The sequence below is a fragment of the Furipterus horrens genome, unplaced genomic scaffold, assembly GCF_987537825.1.
Source record: "Furipterus horrens unplaced genomic scaffold, mFurHor1.1.pri manual_scaffold_6, whole genome shotgun sequence".
NCBI lineage: Eukaryota > Metazoa > Chordata > Mammalia > Chiroptera > Furipteridae > Furipterus > Furipterus horrens.
The window spans coordinates 15,581,298-15,599,602 of record NW_028327176.1 but is presented as its reverse complement, the minus strand read 5'-3'; the positions used below and the strand labels follow the sequence as shown (position 1 = coordinate 15,599,602).

The 18,305-nt window shown below is 40.8% G+C and overlaps 1 protein-coding gene across 3 annotated transcripts in view; it reads right to left on the bottom strand.

The window, feature by feature from the left end:
• Positions 1 to 18,305, bottom strand: part of RBKS (ribokinase) — a 75,120-nt gene that overhangs the window by 28,910 nt on the left and 27,905 nt on the right. For 2 of the 3 annotated variants that reach the window (XM_090280188.1, XM_090280186.1), the window contains exons 5-7: positions 16,923 to 17,087; positions 8,751 to 8,842; positions 2,076 to 2,264 (exon numbers count right to left, since the gene is read on the bottom strand). In XM_090280188.1, the coding sequence (XP_090136314.1) occupies positions 2,076 to 2,264; positions 8,751 to 8,842; positions 16,923 to 17,087 (446 nt within the window). The remainder of the gene's footprint in view (positions 1 to 2,075; positions 2,265 to 8,750; positions 8,843 to 16,922; positions 17,088 to 18,305) is intronic. The other variant, XM_090280187.1, reaches the window with a different exon arrangement.

The window sequence follows — 18,305 nt, the reverse complement described above, 5'->3', positions numbered from 1 at the left end:
TTCCTGACCCCGTTTTCTATCTCCCGCCTCCGAGTGGTAAGTAATGGCTCCTGCCCCGGACTCTCACTGTGCTTCTTCACCTTTCCTGAAACCTAGAACTTAACTGCAAGAGCTAAGAAACCAAACGAAAGGACACAACACCAAGTGAAAACTTCCTTCGTGCACATCGCTGTATTTAAGATGCTCAGAGCAGTCATCAGTCATGATCTGTGAAATCCAATCCTTCCACAGGAAATTACTCTGCGGATTATTACTATTGGTTCTAATTTGAACATTTCCCAGGGTAGTTCCCTCATCATTTCGTCCCAGGCGCAAGCAGTGCGATTCCATACATGCGTTCTGTGGTAAGCATGGGTTGTTTTCATCTGACCAGCAATCCCATTCTCTGATAAGAGTTCTTCGATTTTTATTTGACACCAGAGATGGGGACATGATGTGGGGCACGGTGTGGGCAGGAAGCTGCCACGAACCATTGCCTGCAGGGACCTGCCTGAGCTCAAAGCTCGAAGTCCATGCCAGGCAAGGGAGGTGGCAGGGATGGAGCGAGCGAGTGCCGATGACATGGGGTGGCCTCCGCATCCTGCCATACTTTCTAACTTTCTAACTATGGGCACCATGTGAATCCCCTTTTCTGTGTGAGCCCATGTGAGTTGCGCCTCTGGTGCTTCTGAGCAAAAGGAACCATGACGGACACAGACACTGAGAACTGAGTCTAGGCCACTTCCGAGAACCCACAGAGTCCAGCGTCTTCACAAGGACCCTTTACTTAGTGTTTAGCAAGAGAAGAAGAAACTCTTCTGCTTTGGTTCAGGACCTGGAAAAGTTTCAGTCTAACGCAGGATCAATTTCAGAACTAATAAGAAACCTTTCAAATTCAGGTTACTGTTCATCGTGACGAAACAGGAAAAAAACTAATGCTTTCACAAATGATTACATATGAAGAGAATAACAACATCAAGTACAATTATCAAATACCCAATAAAGCACATTTTAAAAAGGCAATGACAATGTAATTTCATGTGATAAAAGCATGCCTTGCACGTCTCTATTTTTCAAAGCATATTCGTATGCAAAACTTCATCAGATCCTCTTAGGCTACATTTTTGGATAAATGACACATTTTAAAGTGTTTTCTAAGCATAAAAATCAAAACATATTTTATTAATAAGTATACAGCAGTTTTTATAAATCAAAATTCTAAAATTTTTATTCTTTCTCTAGTTTCGTGTTCTTGGCATGTGCTTACTTTTTTAGTCAGTGCTTCTGAATTCTAGACCATAAAGAGATCATTTATATTTCCCCAGCTTTAGAGGGACGCTGAGTCTTTTTCCTAATTTGTCTCCTTTTCACCCCTGCTCTGTAACTAGCTGTGACTTGTCCACTTAACCCGCTTGTCCTTCCCACAGAGCCTTATGCGCAAAGTGTCTGTGGGGTCCCCACAGGCCTAGTTTTGAACCCCCAGCTCAGCTACTTCCTAGCATTATGATCCTGAGCATGTTTCTAAATCTGTAAAGTGAGGATAATAATTGTAGCCACCTTGTATAATTATTGGATGGCTTGAACGAGGCGTATACTGAAGAGACACAGTAAGCGTGTACTAAACGTCAGCTGTTAATCATTTGTTGGCTAAAAGAATGGGCTCTGCTAACCAGCGCTCCTTGCTTTTTCATTCCACGTGAAGCTTGTAAAACCTGGTGACTTATTTATTGTCTGAAATCTAAGCCTCTTGATGGCAGAGATGGTCTTGCTCGTCATTATAGCCCCAGCACCTACTACTTACTGGCATATAAGTATTTATTGAATGAATGAATATAGGTAATACAGGTATCATTTTACTGATATTCCAGTTTTATGGATGAGAAAACTAAGGCTCAGAGAGCTGAAGTGACTTGTAGGAAGTTCTGCAGTGGGTCAGAGAGGAACTAGGAGGTGGTTCTCCAGCCTGGTGGTTTTTCTTTTCTACCATATCACCTCCTGGCGCCTTTACCTCATGATCCAAAAATTGAAGTGCAGTATCTTAGTAATTAAATGATGATTTCAAGGGCCAAAAATGATTCTGACATTTTAGAACCTACCGTGGTATCCACAGCCTTGACTTTCTCAGTGGGAATGTACTTTGGAACAGGTTCTGACTGTGACAGCATCACACATCCTTCGGCACCTAAGGTGATGATTACGACCTGGCAGCCCCTCTCCATGAGTGCCAGGGCAGCCTTCCCAGCAGCCTCTGGGCTGCTGACCGGGAGGCCGGTTAGAATCTCAGCCTGGAAGACACAGAGTGAGAGGAAATTGGTGAGCAAAGTACACTGGATCCACTTCCACATTAAGTTTGTTTTTCTAGAAAATGTCTCCCTTATTTTGCATAACAACCAATGCAGTAGAGAACTTGGATACTGGCTCAGAAAAATAAATATAGCAGAATGTTAACACCTGTTTAGATGAAGAGTACATGAGTATTCATTGTATTGCTTTTTCAGCTCTTCTGTGTGAATGTACAATAAGTTTCATAATAGAGAGATAGGAAGAACAAAGAGAATCCTACAAAATAAAGAGAGGAAAGAGGGGAGGGAGAAAAGGAGAAAGGAAGGGGCCACGCCAATGACTTTAACGATAGAAGTCACACCTGTAAGTTTCACATGGAAGGACGTAATTCCTCCAGGCCTCTCTTGAGCCATGATGCCTCTCTCACTCATATTACGAGTTACAGCGTTCCGTGTTTACACACCACCAGTTCTTTGTTTGTTTTTGCTAGAGCAGATGGAAGCAGGGTAGGATAGGCACTGGCATGTGGCAGGAAAAGCAACGAATGCTGTGACATTCAGGTCTCCACTACTTACTAACTCTGTGACCTTCCCCGGGCATGAACGGCTTATAAAAGGAGGGCCCCGCACAGGATCAACGTTCGCTCCCAGAATATACTGTAAGAAGGTCTCTGGCTGAAGTAGGGGTGAAGGGTTGTAGCCCGCTTCCTCATGTCCTGGGCAGGCCTCCAGCTTCCCTGAGGAACCTCTATGTTCTGAGACCAGTGGCTGAAAAAAAATCCCTGCACTAGATGAATTATGATACTTTTTGACTCAAAAGGTTTATAACCAAATTCTGTCTTTTCTGTATTACAATTTAACCAGGTATTGTCTTCCTAAGAATGGTTCTAGCCCGTCCTGTGCTTGCTTGGATTATGCCCAGATGACCCCTTTTTGTTTCCTGTGAATCACCCCTCAGTGTCTGCGCCTTCTGGGCTTCAGTTTTCCTAGGAGCACAGGTTTCATGAACTTGAATGTGTCCTCCCTTACTCAACTATCTCCTTGTCAACAGACCCTTTCAATATGAGTTTGGTTATGCTTTGAGGCCACTTTTTTTTTAGAGTTTTTCATTGATTTTCATTACTGGGATCAGTTATGTCTGTTGAGTTGGTCTGTTTTCAGAAATACTGATTTCTTGTGGTTTCTAAAAACCTTTTAAAAAACAATTTTTTAACAAAAAATCTTGAACATAAAAAATAATGCAACAAATGCCTATGTACCCACCATCCACCTTTAACAAATCTTAACATTTTACTTTATACACTTCAGATATTTTTATTTAAAGAAGGTAAATGATATTTCCATATATATTATTTAGTAATGTGTTTTTCCTTAACATTACTAAAATTGTGTTGATAAACGTAGCTCTGCTCCCCCACCCCCTTAAACTGCACAGTAGTCCACATTGCAAATATACTATTCTGAAACAAAATCTATTCTCTTTTTCACGGACACTTGGTTTTTCCATGTTTCCCTCTTACAAGTAATGAAGCATTAGATATTCTTATCATTTACATGTAATGTCTTTTTTCCCCTCTGGCTGTTAAAAAATATTTTTGTCTTTAATTTTATGCAGTTCCATTAAATATAAGTTAGTAGAGAATTATGTCTATTTATCTCATGTGGTACTTTTAATGCATTTTTGATCCGGGGACTCATACCTTCCTTCGGTCCTAGAAAACACTTTGCAGTTTTCCCTCTAGTGTGGCTTCTCTTCAGTTCCCTCCATTCTCTTCTTTCACTCCAATTATTATAGATTTATGCTGGAGCCTCACGAGTTACATTTTATTTCTCTAAACTCCTCTTTAATATTTGAAAATACTTTTTTCTGTGCCTTTTTCTAGGTGAATTGAGTTTTCTGCTTCTAGGTGAGAATTGATCAAGATTTTATTTCAATTCCCTCCTTCTTCGTATCAGTCCAGTGTCCACATTTCTAATGAGTGCTTTAAGTTTTTTCAATTATTGCTTTTCATTTTCAAGATTTCAAATTGATTGCTTTTCATATTCACATATCATTGCTTTGTGTTTTTCTTTCATGATTTCTTCTTTTATTTTTTATTTTTTTATTTTTTTCAGATTTAATGTGTTTTATTGATTAAAATATTACATTTGTGCCAATTTCCCTTCCCTCTGCTCCCCTCCACCCGGTGGCCCCCCTCCCTCCAGTTGTCCCCCCCCTTTTAGATTATGTCCATTAGTTGTGCATACAGTTCCTCCCAACCTCTCTCCGTCTATTTCATTCCCTCCTACCATGATCCCCAATTCCTATATCATCTCCCTCCCTCTCCCCACTCCCCCTCCCTGTTGACCTCCCCCCAATATGCTTCCCGTACCCACAGTTCCTTTTCCACTCTCGTTGCCTGTTTCGTTTGCCTTTGTTTCATCTCCCTAGCTTCTGTTTTTTAAACCAGTCCCTTTAACATCTCATATAACAGTGGTTTGGATCTAATGAACTCTTTCAGTTTTATTTTGTCCTGGAAACACTTTCTCTGTCCTTCTATTCTGAATGACAATTTCGCTGGATAGAGTATTCGTGGTTGTAGGTTTTGGATTTTCATTACTTTGAATATTTCTTGCCAGTCCCTTCTTGCCTGTAGGGTCTCCCTTGAGAAGTCAGCTGATAGTCTAATTGGGACCCCTTTGTACATAATTCTTTTCTTCTCTCTTGCTGCTTTTAAGATTCTCTCTTTATCTTTAATTTTTGACATTTTGATTATAATGTGTCTTGGAGTGGTTCTCCCTGGGTCCAGTCTCTTGGGAACTCTCCTTGCTTCCTGGACCTGCAAGTCTATTCCCTTCCCCAAGTCTGGGAAGTTCTCCTTTATTATATTTTCACTCAATTTTTCAAGTTCTAGTTCATCTTCCTCACTCTCTGGCAAACCAATGATTCTTATGTTGGGCCTTTTATAGCTGTCCCAGAGGTTTCTGATCCTCTGATTGTTGCTTCCCATTTCCTCTCTCTGCATTGGTTGACTGCTTGTTCCTTCTCCATATTCCAGTTTGTTGAAATGAACTCTGGATTTTTTTTCCTCACCATCTGTCTCGTATGTGGTTTTGTTCCTTTCGTTATGAGTGTTTTTCGCTTCTTTCTTGTCTTTTTCCTGCTCTTTTGTGAATTCTGTAAGCCACCTGATAACAATGGCCCAGAACTGAGCCTCTGACAGGTTTCTTATCTGTTCATCTGTCAGGTTCTCTATCTGTTGCCTGGTGAGCTGTGTCACCGGGATTTCTATAGTTGTCTGCCTCATTTTGACAGATGCGTTTTGTTTTCTTGGGCCGGCTGTAGGGGGCAGTGCCTGTGTACGCGTCACAATTCAGTGACCGGCACCTGTCCGCGACCTATTTCGCAGCCCTGTGGTGCTTTCTTTGGGGGCGGGGGTCCAAGATGGATTCACACAGTTATTCAGCTAGGAGACCGGGATCCGTCCTCCCGCCCCCCTGGGCCTCACTGTTCAAGGCGATGCGCGGCGGCTCTCCCCAGCGCCGGGGTCGCGCACTGCCAGGGGCTTGATTGCCTCCGGGCTTTTTCGCCGCCCCGCCGCTGACCGCAAACAGCGCTGCCCTCTTTAACTCTTACCTGCCCAAATGGCACCGCTGGTTTATAACTTCATATGTTGGGCTTCCGTGTAGTTTTATTTTCTGGAATTTCTAGTTATCCTTTGTTTTGAAGTAGTTGTATTCCTCTCTAGTTGTAGAGGGAGACCTAGCGTGTCCGTCTAAGCCTCCATCTTGGCCGGAAGTCGATTTCTTCTCCTTTTAAATGAATGACAATCTTAATCATACTTTTTAAAGTCTTTTTTACATTGCTTTCTTATCAGAATTTCATCTGGTGCAAGTTAATCTTTAGAGTACTGGTTTTGCTGGAAAACTTGCCCCAGTATTTCTTCACTTGCCGGCTCACTTCGCTCACTATGAGCTGACGAGTCTTCACACTGCAGCTCCCACGTGGCTTCCCTGCCTTTATGGCCTTTCCAGTTGCATCCATCAGGCCTCTAAGGATCTCCAAGCCGGAGCTAGGTGTTCCTTCGGCAGTAGGAGTCCTGTTCTGGTGTTATTGGTGACATGGCCAATCTAGTCACTAACGTCAGCAGTGGCTTGGTTTCCTTCTTGATCAGAAGCAGTATCTCTGTCCTCCTATCTCCTCAGGTTGGGAGTCTTATATGGGTTGTAGTCTTGGCAGCAGTAGCAGCAGCTTCGTCCACCTTTTCTGTTAGCAGGGGAGCCTGAGCTCAGCATCTCTGGTTTCTAGCAGTGGGCACTGCTCCAGGCTTCCATGAGTGGCACACCTGTAGTGCCCATAACTCAGGAGGCAAACTTCCTACCACTTACACCTGCTTCTAGGACTGGAGTAAGCATATCCAGGGCTGAATGCTCTGTGATTCTGTTGCACTCCCAATCTGTGGAGTTGTTTTGAGCTTGTGAGTACCTTTTCCTTATTTTTTTATATTCATGTATCAATGGTTTGTGTGTGGAGCAGAGGGGGTATCTTAAAGCATGAATTTACTTTATTATTCTGATTTAAAGTCACCCATAGAATGTTAAGCTTGTAAAGTTTTCTTTCCATTATGTTTTTCAGATCAATTTTCTTAAAGACCAGAGTTTGTTCATTGTTCATTGTTCATTCACTCACTTTGTAAGCATTTACTAGGTGCCAACTATGGGCCAGGTGTAGTATAATAGACAGTGATTTATGAAGATAACTATCAATATATATAAAACACATGCCCTTTTCACACTGTGACAGTGACAATCTTCTGTCAAGAGGTGGGTGGACTTTCCTGCCTTAATGAATAGAATGGGTCAGAAGGGATGCTGTGTCACTTCCAAAGCTAGGCCACAAAAGCCAACAAAGTGTTCTGCCAGGTCTGCCCCCTCCTCTCTCTCCGAATATTGGATCTAAAACCCAACTCCCATATTGTGAGGAAGCCCAGGTCACAGGGAGGAGCCATGTGTAAGTGTTCTGGATCAGCAGCATGAGAGGGAAGGGGGCTTCCGATGATCCGGCCCTCAGCCTGTGACTCTTCCAGGCCCTAGACATCACGGAGGAAAGAAAAGCCATGCTGTGCTCTGTGCCAAATCCTGATGCACATGGTCCATGAGGGACAATAAATAATTACTGTTGTAAACCACTAAATTTTAGGGTAATTTATTGTATTATGCAGCAATAGGAAACTCTACACACAGGGGTAGCCATTGGGATATGACAGTGAATAAGGTAGGTGTACCTATCTTCACAGGACTAGTAATTTAATGGAGGAGACAGAACTATGGAACAAGCACTGTGGTTAGTGCTTGAAGAATAAGTATAGTGCTCTGCCTGCATCCAGCAGGGAAACCTAAGGCAGTTTGGCAGTTGAGGGTAATCTAACCTCTTATTGTGCAATGGTCACTGTCTCCCACAATTCCTTTTTCCTAGCACAAAGCCTGGCCATGGTGGTTGCTCAAAAATATTGCGTAGTATATTGTGGTTAAAATTAGTTTCCCGGGGCAGTTTTCTTTCTTGTTTACTTTATGTTCTAAGAGATGAAATTAACAAAAAGGCAGGTCAAGAAATCCTAGAAACCATCATTCAGCCTTCAAACCAAATGGAAAGTGACAGTACAGTTAATTAATTACTAAATTTGTCTCTACACATGTTGCATTGTATAATATGTCCTGCCTCCCAATGTTGGTAGAGAACTCTGGTCTAAGACTATCTACCTATAAAAGGGAGAAACATTAAAATTATCTTCCTAAAGATAATTGGGCAGAATGATAATATCAGAATGAAGGGCACAATATGAATATATTGATAGATATTTATTGCAGATCAGTAAATTATGACCCTGAGCTGTGCTGAGAGGGTGCTCCCCTAAAGGAGTGGCCCCCAAGGTCTTCCCATGGCATTGATGGAAAACCTCTGTCTGCCCACCAGTGTAGTCACAGGGTCTTCAGAGCAGAATGCAGCAAATGCACCAGGGGCTGTACATGAACTAGGGTTGGTAGATCCAATACAGGGCACCCAGTTAAATTCAAATTTCAGATAAACAACACATGATTTTTAGTATAAGTACATTTAGTATATTGTTGCTTATCTGAAATTTGAATTTAACTGGGCACCCTATATTTTTATTTGCTAAACCTAGCAACTCCAATGCTAATCAGTCCATATCCTATGGACTGATGAAAAAAGGAAAACAGAACATCAATGGTTCAAGGGCACGGAAGGCACTATAATTAGCTGAGGTTTGATAGGTGCCAGACTGTGGGGATGGCTCAGGGAATCCTTTTTCCCCCTAGAACTCAATAATTTCCTTTCTCCACACCACTGTCAACTGAAAAGTCTGTTTCCAGTGGGCCCAAGAATTCACATGCAATCAAATTGATGTGATTAGTCCTGCTTCTTTGCTTTATCCACCTGCATGAAGGTCTTTGGTGTCTCACGGAAGGAGCCAAAGCGTCTGTTCTCACCTCACTTTCGTTACAGCAGAACACATCTGAGAGAGCGTAGAACCGGGGGTCCAGGTCAGCAGTGGCAGGAGCTGGATTGAACAGTGTTTTCACTACAAAGGAATGGAAGAGGGGTTCAGTCTTCACCATTTTTTAATGTGCATTTACAGACACATTCAGTAAGGGAAATCCCCAGGTACAACCCTTTTCCTTTTCCCTGTTAGATTAAAAATGAGCTTAATGATATGAAATCTCAATTTCTGTGGTTGCCTAGTATGAACTCCTTATTTCCATTTGCTCTGCTCTTCATGACATTTCAGCTTCAAGGGTAAGCATCAGTATTTACCACCAAGGTATTTACCGCCAAGTTATGGTGAAGGGCAACAAGAGGATTAAAGGAGATTTTAAGTGTTGTGGCATGAAAGGACATGTATGAATGTGAACATTCAGGCTGGTAAACATTTTGGTGGGTTACTTTAAGTGCTCAGAAGGCTAGTTCATAAATCCATTTTCCAGGAAAGAAAAAAGAGATGATAGAAAAGAAACAATGAAGAGTTCAAAATTTTCCTGGTAAGACTAGTAAGTAGGAAGTTCACGTACACACTTACACAAAAGCTTACATTCTTGGCTCTGTAAGCAACCTAGGAACATAAAGGAAAGACTGAGAAAGGAGGAGACATTCAATCAGAGGCTGAGAACCAGCTCAGGCTACGAGACTATGGGAGCAGGACAGTTGGGGGGAGCGGAAACAGGGCGAATGAGAATGGCACAGCCATTACGTCTTTCAGAGGAGGCAGGTGAGCCTTAGAGAGATGAGGCTACAGGCTAAGGTCATCACTGGGACCTGGGTAAACTGGGTCCCTGCCAGGGACCATCTAGCTTTAAGTCCAGGGTTCGAACATCTCTAAAAAAGTTGCCTCTCTAAGCCAGGACTCCATCCATAGCAACACATGCCCCTAATCCCAAGTCATAATATTTTAAAACAGTCTTTGGTGTAATACTTTGTAAGGATTTTTTGAAAGTCTTTAGAAATTCTGTTCAAAGGAAGCTCCCCCCTCGTCAAAACACTTACTTATCCACCAGGGTACCCAGCTAGATTGGTTGGTCTTCTTTTCCTCTATCCAGGTCCACTGACTTATGGGTTTAGTAACCCCAATTCACCATAGACCCATAGAGTAAGATCCTTGGACTCTTCCAGAACAGTGGTTCACAAACTGGGCTGCACATCAGTGCACATGAGAGCTTAATAAAATGCATGACTTCTGCAATCCACCTCAAACCCACTGAATCAGCATCTCTTGGGGTAAGATTGGGGGATGTGGCTCTTCCATAGCTCTCCCGGCACCAATCCATTCCACATTCTTGGGGAGATGCTAACCAGCACATAGCTAAAGGAAACTGTCCACAGATTCAGCTTCTGCACTTTCTTTGACCTTAGTATTTTGGTTCAGTCAGTGGATCTTGTTCAGTGGTTTACAGGATAATGCTATTCCCATGTTTTCATTATTTTTGAGTCCAGAAAGTCCACCCATGGAAATTCTATGGTATATTTTCGGCTGCTCGTATTTTTGCACAGCGTTATTTTGTAGCTTAAATTAGAAATGGATGTAAAAGCCCTGTGTAAACTGTAAAGTGTTGTACAAATGTAAGGGATTATAGTATTCCCTCACTTATTGCAGGTATTACATTCTAGACCCCCCCGTGATAGGTGAAAATCCGCGAAGTAGGAACCTTACATTTATTTTGGTATTTATATATATTTTAAGGCTTTATAAACCTTTCCCACACACTTATAAACTGTTTCCAGTCCCTTATTAACCTTTCCCAGTCCCTTATTAACCTTTTCCACACTTTTATAAGCACTACTTATGTTCTTAAACATATTTTACACTCTTAAACCTATGTAACTTTAACAACATATGTATAGAGTACCGCAAAATCCCGTGATATAGTGAAAAATCTGCAATAAATAATTGAATATAATATTTTAAAAAATCCCGCGATACAGTGAGGCCGTGATTAGTGAACTGTGATATAGAGAGGGACCACTGTATTACTGTTATGATATTGTCCTTTACACAGAGCCCGATACCCCCACCTGTCCACCCATCTCGTCTGCCTTCTGTTGGAATTTGTAGCCTGGCAACAATCTCTCTCGCTGGCTTTCCTGCTTTCAAAGTCTTGGAGAAATCAGTTATGCCCAGCATGCTAACACACCCATTTACTTTTTAGGTTTTCAGAACAAATGTATTGTCCCTATTTTCCTTAAGCATTAAATTGAGACACCACTGCTCACCTACATGACCCTCAAATTTTTACTCAGCAGCATTTGGGCACAGATCAGAGCGAGTGACCAGTGTGGAACAGGGCAGGGCCATTCTTATAAAAGCCATTTTGTCTCCAAAGATCCCTGACCCAGCAATGCCTTTCTATACCTCTTCTATCGAAATACACAGACATCCAAAGGTGTGGCACAGTCATGTTCATTCCGCTCCGTTTGTAACAGAGACAAAAGGAAACCCAAGCATCAAGCAGAGAGGGTTGGTGAAAAAAATTATGACATTTATATCCAATGGAATACTCTGCTGCTATCAAAAAGGATGAAGCAGATCTCTGATTTGTCACAGAAAGATTTCTATAATTTATAAGTGAAGAAGGCAGTTTTGTAATAAAATCTACAGTATGATCCCCACCCCCTTTTTAACAAGATAAATAAAACATAACTCTTGGGTTGGCCACAAAGTTTGTTTTTCTTTCTGTAAGATGGCTCTAGTAGTGCTTAGTTGTCTTTAACTTCATTTGAAACAATTTTGTTAAGATTGTATTGTGACAGCTGTCATATCAGCATGAATTTTAAAAAATTATCAAAATTGGTGAACTTTTTGTAGCCATTTTAATATTGAAGACGGAAGAAAATATGCAACATTTTTCAGCATATTAGGCTGCATCATTTCAAGAAAGGTAAAAATGCAACTGAAATGCAAAAAAATATCTGTGTAGTGTATGGAGAAGATGCTGTGACTGGTTCAATGTGTCAAAACTGGTTTATGAAATTTCATGCTGAAGATTTCTTGCCAGACGATGCTCCATGGTTGAGTAGACCAGTTGATAGTGATTAAATTGAGACAGTAACTGAGAACAATCAATGTTCTACCACGCGGGAGATGGCTGACATACTCAAAATATCCAAATCAATAGTTATTGGTGAAAATGAAAAATGTGTCTTTTATTTTCTGGAAAAAACTAAACAGACTTTTTGGGCAACCGAATATATGTCTACTTATATTCATACACTTAAACAGAAGATAAAAAAATCTTGAGAAGTTACTCATTAAACTAATAAGTGATTAATTACAAAAGGCTAATGGGAAAATAATCTGGCCAGATTACCTGCTGTATGCCATGCAAAGATATCATTCTTAAAGCATATTTACATCAAAAACTAGTACACTGTGACTGAAATTATATCATATCTGTTTTGCTTCAAAATAGACCAAGGTTGCAGTAGGGGTGAAGAGTTAGGGTATACATGTAGATGAAGCAGGATTGGTCATGTGTTGGTCACTATTGAAGCTAAATGATAGTAGATATGGATTTACCATACTATTTTCTATATGTCTATATATACTTAAATTTTTCCACAATAAAAACAAACTAAAGTGGCTCAGTGGATTGAGCGTTGGCCTGTGAGCTAAGTGTCGCTGGTTCGATTCCCAGTCAGGGCACATGACTAGGTTGCACGTCAGGTCCCCAGTTGGGGGCGCGAGTGAGAGGCAACCACACAGTGATGTTTCTCTTTCTCTCTTTCTCCTCTCTCTACAAATAAATAAATAAATAAACAAATAAATAAAATTAAAAAAATTTTTTCTGAAATTAAAAAAACAAAAACAAACTAAAAAAAAACACCAATTACATAGGCTTTTAAGCAATAATTCCTGGATAAGGAATTCACAATTTAATTTGACCATAAGTATTGTATAAAAATCAATCCAATCTTACTTGCTTGTACTTTACTGAGGGAAAGCATTCTAACCAATAGTAATTGGCTATATAGGCTTAGGGTCTGACTAGTAACTAAATTTAGGGGAAAAGTGAAAATGCCATAAAGGACTTTCTTTGGCTCGTGCTACCACAAATAAGATAAATACTTCACCATGGTGAAAAAAACACATGAAGCATTAGTATAGTAGATGTAGTCAATCAGAGAAGAATGCACATTTGTAACAGACAAGATTGAAAAAAATGACGTCATCCTAGAACCGTGCAGAATAGAGAACACAGGATGTACAATGGGGTATGTTGGGGCTGCAGAGGTGATTGACAGCACCTGACAGTCATTATTACTCATTACGACATAAGATGGACTAAAATCCTGGCTGTCCAACAGCAGGTCAATGGCTGGCACAATGATGCCAGTGAGGAACGAGTGAGGCCTGGGGGGCAGCCGTGTAGGTGCAAAGACAGGAACACGAGGCAGAAGCTCTTCCTGTCACCACGGAGGCAGCGGCAGCACAGTTAAGAAGGCCCTAGTAACTAGCTCAGAGAAATGGGGGAAGAAAATCACCTTACGCAGGGCAACCGTGCGAAGGTTGGAGTGAGCATAGCACTGGCTCAGTGGCCTCTCACTCTAGGGGTTCTTTTCTGTGATGTGAGCAGAAAAAAACTCTAGACAGAGTTATTGTGAAAGTCCAGGTAGCCAGCCAAGAAGCTGTGTTTGCCAAATGGAAAAGGCCTAAAGTGGCATTAAAAGATATTTTGTATCCTACCTAGAATTTAATTTTGGCGATTTTACAAATCTCAATTATTTATAATTGTTCCTGTAATGTTTCATTTGCTTTGAAATGGATATAAAAACCAGAACCAACATGCACAGTTTCATCACAGGCAGCTGCAGCCCCAGCTCTGCTGAGGGGCTACCTCACAGCACCGTGACCTAGAGAGGATGGGCGACTCTCAGGGGCTAACAATGCATTTTTGATGTTGCAGGTGCTGTTTCTTTAAAAATCACTCCTTTCATTTTGGTAAAGAAAGCAAGAGAATCCCAAGACAGTATATACAAAGATGGAGGGGTTTCTCCCTTTCTATTTTAACAGTGTGTTTAATTCAAATTCCATTACTAGTTAAGTAGTAGATAAGGGAGCTGTGGTAATAAGCCCACTGATGATGATGATGATTTTACCATCTTCCTTGTAAATGGAGCATATGTACAGCCTGTGGGGCAATGGACAGGACATTCAGTGCTCACAGCAGGTCTTTAAGTTTTGCCTGCTCTGCTCTGTGATCAGTCCATTCATACATCGTCACATTAAAGAACTGTGGCAGCTCTCAGCCCACTTCTCATTTCACAGAAGAACTTGAGGCCCAAAGCAAGGATCTGACCGACTTGCCTGATGTCCCCTATTTGCTAAGTGATTGATTCTGATTCAAGGCCATGCTTCATGACTCCCAAACCAGTGCTCCTTTCAATGTACTAGTCTTACGTAAGAATGAAGATGCATGAAATTCACACACACACACACACACACACACACACACACCGCTCTTGGTATAGATTTTCAAATGCGTCTGGCTGGTAACTACCAAACAGGAACCAGCTGAGTTCTGGACAGAGGAGCATGTGTACATGCGTGCCTGTGTGTGCGTGTGTGCGTGTGTGTGTGTGTGTATTTAATGGGGGTGGTTGGGGGATATAGCTGAAAACACTCCAGTGTCCCTTCTCTATAACTGGAGCAGCAAGATGCTCAAAGCTTCTTAGGTAACATGTTGGACAATGTTACAATTCACGGATTTTACTTTTCTAGAGATACTCTTCATAAAGGCTCAGTTACTAAAAATCATGGGGATTTTAAAGTTTCTTTATTTAAATAAAGTGTTGTCTAGGACACAGAGCCTTGGTTTTCAAATCCTGGCTTCCACACTAAAAGTATGACCTTGGTTGAGCAAATGACTTAACCTCTCCAGGTCTTAAGTCTTCAATCTGGGAGAACACAGTGGCACCTCAGTTCTCAAACTTAATTTGTTCCAGAAGGTGGTTTGAAAAGTGATTTGTTTGAAAACCAAATCATTCTTTTCCCGTTAGAAATACAGGTATCAGCATGAAAAGGTTGTCAGGTCGAGAACTGAAGTTTTGTTTGACAACTGATACTTTTTTCCCGTGAGCAACCTGGTTGAGAACCCAATTGTTCAAGGTGGGAGTCATTTGAGGACTGAGGTTTGACTGTAATACCTGTCATATCTTTGTCATAAAGTTTTTCTGAGGATTAAATATATATGAAAGTGTTTATAAGCTGTAAAGTACATTGAAATGCAAGGTATTACTAATTCCAGTATTATTGTAGAAGAGAATTAATACTTAGGCATAAAAATGTGAAGGAGGCTAAGTGGTCTTTGGCCCCCCATTACCTAACCCCCTTCCTGGGGCCCCTAATCCTCCAGCGCCTCAACTGGAGGAACTGCCTGGCAGGTGATGGAGGAAGCATTTCTGGACCCCACCCAAATGACAGACAGCCCCAGGTCAGGCTGCCTGCCCATCGGGATAACTCTAGCCTCACCTGTGAAATCTGCACCCTCAGCTCTGGTTGCCGTCCCTTTCTCTCCTCCCCAAGCTGGGTAGGGAACAGGTAACTAGACTAGGACAGAGGAAGCAGTGATCTCTGGGAAGTCAGGGGTAGTAGGGAAAAAAGAGAAGTTCCATGAGAACATGCTCTGACCTATACCCGAAAAGACAGGAGCCTGAGTGAAGTGGCACATGTGTCACAGCACCTGTGTGAGATGACCGCGCGGCAGAGAGGGCTTACTTACCATAAACATCAGCCTTTACCTGCGCCACTCTGAGAAAATGTAATCAAGTGAGTTTTGGGTCAGAATTCTTTCTGACAGCTTTGAGTCCATTAAAAATACATTAAATGTCAGTAAGAATTTGTCACGGCATTTTGTTTTGCCATGAGGAAAATTTGTTAAATCAGGACATTTAAAAATTCTCTACAAAATCATTTCAGTAACTTAATTTTCCATTTATTGCTATGAGGATACTTCTGGAGAATTCACTTATATGAACACACACACACACACACACACACATGCATACACTGCTTTTCTTTTTATTGTAGTTTGATGAGAAAGTTTTTTTTCTGGAAAAGCAATGTGGTTCTCTATGTTCTTCTTAATATAAATCATAGAACCTTTATAAGAAGAAGCCATTGTCTTAGAGTGGCTAGTTTTTATTTTGATTTTTTTTTGCCAGATGGTGCTGATTAGGATATTATCCAAATTTTAATTTAAAGAGGGAAGAAAATTAGGATTTACTGAAACTTACTACACCAGCTTGGCATTATATTTTATTTTATTCCATTCTTAGAACAATTCTGTAAGGAAATATTTCTATATGCATTTAACAGACAAGGCTCAGAAAAATCAGGTAATTCTGCAAAGACCACAAAGCTAGCAAGGATCAGATATGGGCTGCTAATTTGGAAGATGCTCTCCCACTGGTCCATAAGGAAAAAGCGACAGACAGAATGAAACTAGCTGGATTTCTCAAAGTCTGTCATTTGCTGGGGGTGGGATAGGGGGCCTGGGTGGGAGAACAGATAAACCACGATTAGCCAAGGATTCATAATTGTTGAAGCTGGGTGATGGGTTTCATTATGCAATTCGGCCTGCTTTACATGCTAAAAAATTTCCAAATCAAAGCACAAAAGAGCTGCTTAAAGGACCTTGACAAGATAGAAAATATTACATATAAGCAATCTTTTGCTGTCTATAGATAATATGGTAAAGTTTTATAAAAGGAGGAAGAACTAATCTTTCATTAACAGGCTGTTTATCAATATGTACCTGGAGAGTGACTGGATCTGACATGTAGCTTAACCTTCTGCTTCTCAGAATGGAAACCACTTCACTCCCTGCAGTGTAGCTGGGGCAATGGGCTGCTTCAGAGATGCTAGTTACTGTTGTATTGTTTCTGCTAACTAGGTTCAAGGTTTGTATTGTGGGATATCAGAAACACTGCTCAGGGAATTTTTACCCTATTTGTAAGGTTTTCTAACATTATCAAGAACTAGAAGAAGACAGTGGATCTTACAGACGGAGGAAGAATATTTTACTATAGAAAAGTATTGCTTGGCTTAAAAGGTTAACTTTAAGACAGAGATAAAAGCTTCTATAGAAAGAATGACAAGTATGTCAAATTACCTCCACTGCTGTGGGCCATCATTAGGGCTTCCAGAGAAGTCGCCGGGGTTACTTCTAGCTGGCAGATCAGTACCCTGGCTCTACTGATGGTGCCGGCTGCTCGCCTCAGGTCTTCAGAATTCAGAAGTAAATTTGCTCCGGCCACTATTACAATGATATTCTGGCCTATAAAGAATTTCTACATATTTATAGTAGAACCAAGCAAAGCCAAGCAATAATATTCTGCAATGTTATAATCACTCTTACAAAGTCATTACATGAAATGTAAGTATTAATTTTAACATTTCTAGGCCATTCGAGTTAATTCATATTCCTAAGGTAACTTCTTTTATAAGATCTCTGTAAGCTTCATATTATTCTAATTATTTTGAGCAAAATCTAAAAATGATTTCCTCAGTATTTTTATATACAAAGAATGTTAGCTGAGTAATGACATATAACATACTTTCAAATTTTCTTTTATGAGAAATGGCTGGTACAATGTATGTGGTAAAGATTCTTAATCCTAAATGACAGATGTCATAATGATGAGTATAAACAGGAATAAACTTGCTGACCATTAAAACTAATGCTCTGTAGTGTGCAATCAGTTCAAGGTGTACCCTAGGCTATTCTGTAAAGTGATTTTGTAAATCCAAACACATTTTATAATATCTAGTAGAAGAAAAATTGTACTAAATAACTTAAGGTAGAGAGAAGGACATCTGGCCTAGACAGGACCAGATCAAACAGAAGCAGGACGAAGGAATCTTATACAGGCTGGGGCAAAAGTACTTTTACAGTTGTGAGTATCCAAAACACAGTTTACTTCTGTATTATTATTTACAAATTATTGTATTACTTTCCATACGAACAACTGTAAACCTACTTTTGCCCCACCCTGTATACCCATCAGTCGGACTCATTCTCTACAATCCCACCTAAGCGTGGGCAGCGTGGTGCTACATGTTCCCTGTCAGGTGAACTCTCAAGAGCTGTGCTGCCTCATATGATAGTCATGAGCACAAGCCACAGGCGCCTACTGAGCACCTGAAATGTGTTAGTCCAAAATGAGATGTGCTTTAATTGTACAATACACAGTGGATTTCAAGGACTGAGTACAAAGAAAACATAAACTATGTCATTCATTTTTAAGGGCTTTTTTGACTGCATGTCGAAAGGATAATATTTTGGATATACTGGGTTATGGAAACATACTAAGATGAATTTTACCTGTTTCTGTTTACTTTTTTAAAATGTGGCTAATGGAAAATTTAAAATTGTGTATGTGGCTTGCACTCTGTTTCTGCTGGACAGCACTGACCTGGAGGGATGAGTTGCAGCAGCACTTTCTGGTGCCGTAGGCCGCTTGTGCTGCTCTTGTATAGACATGACCTAAAATTA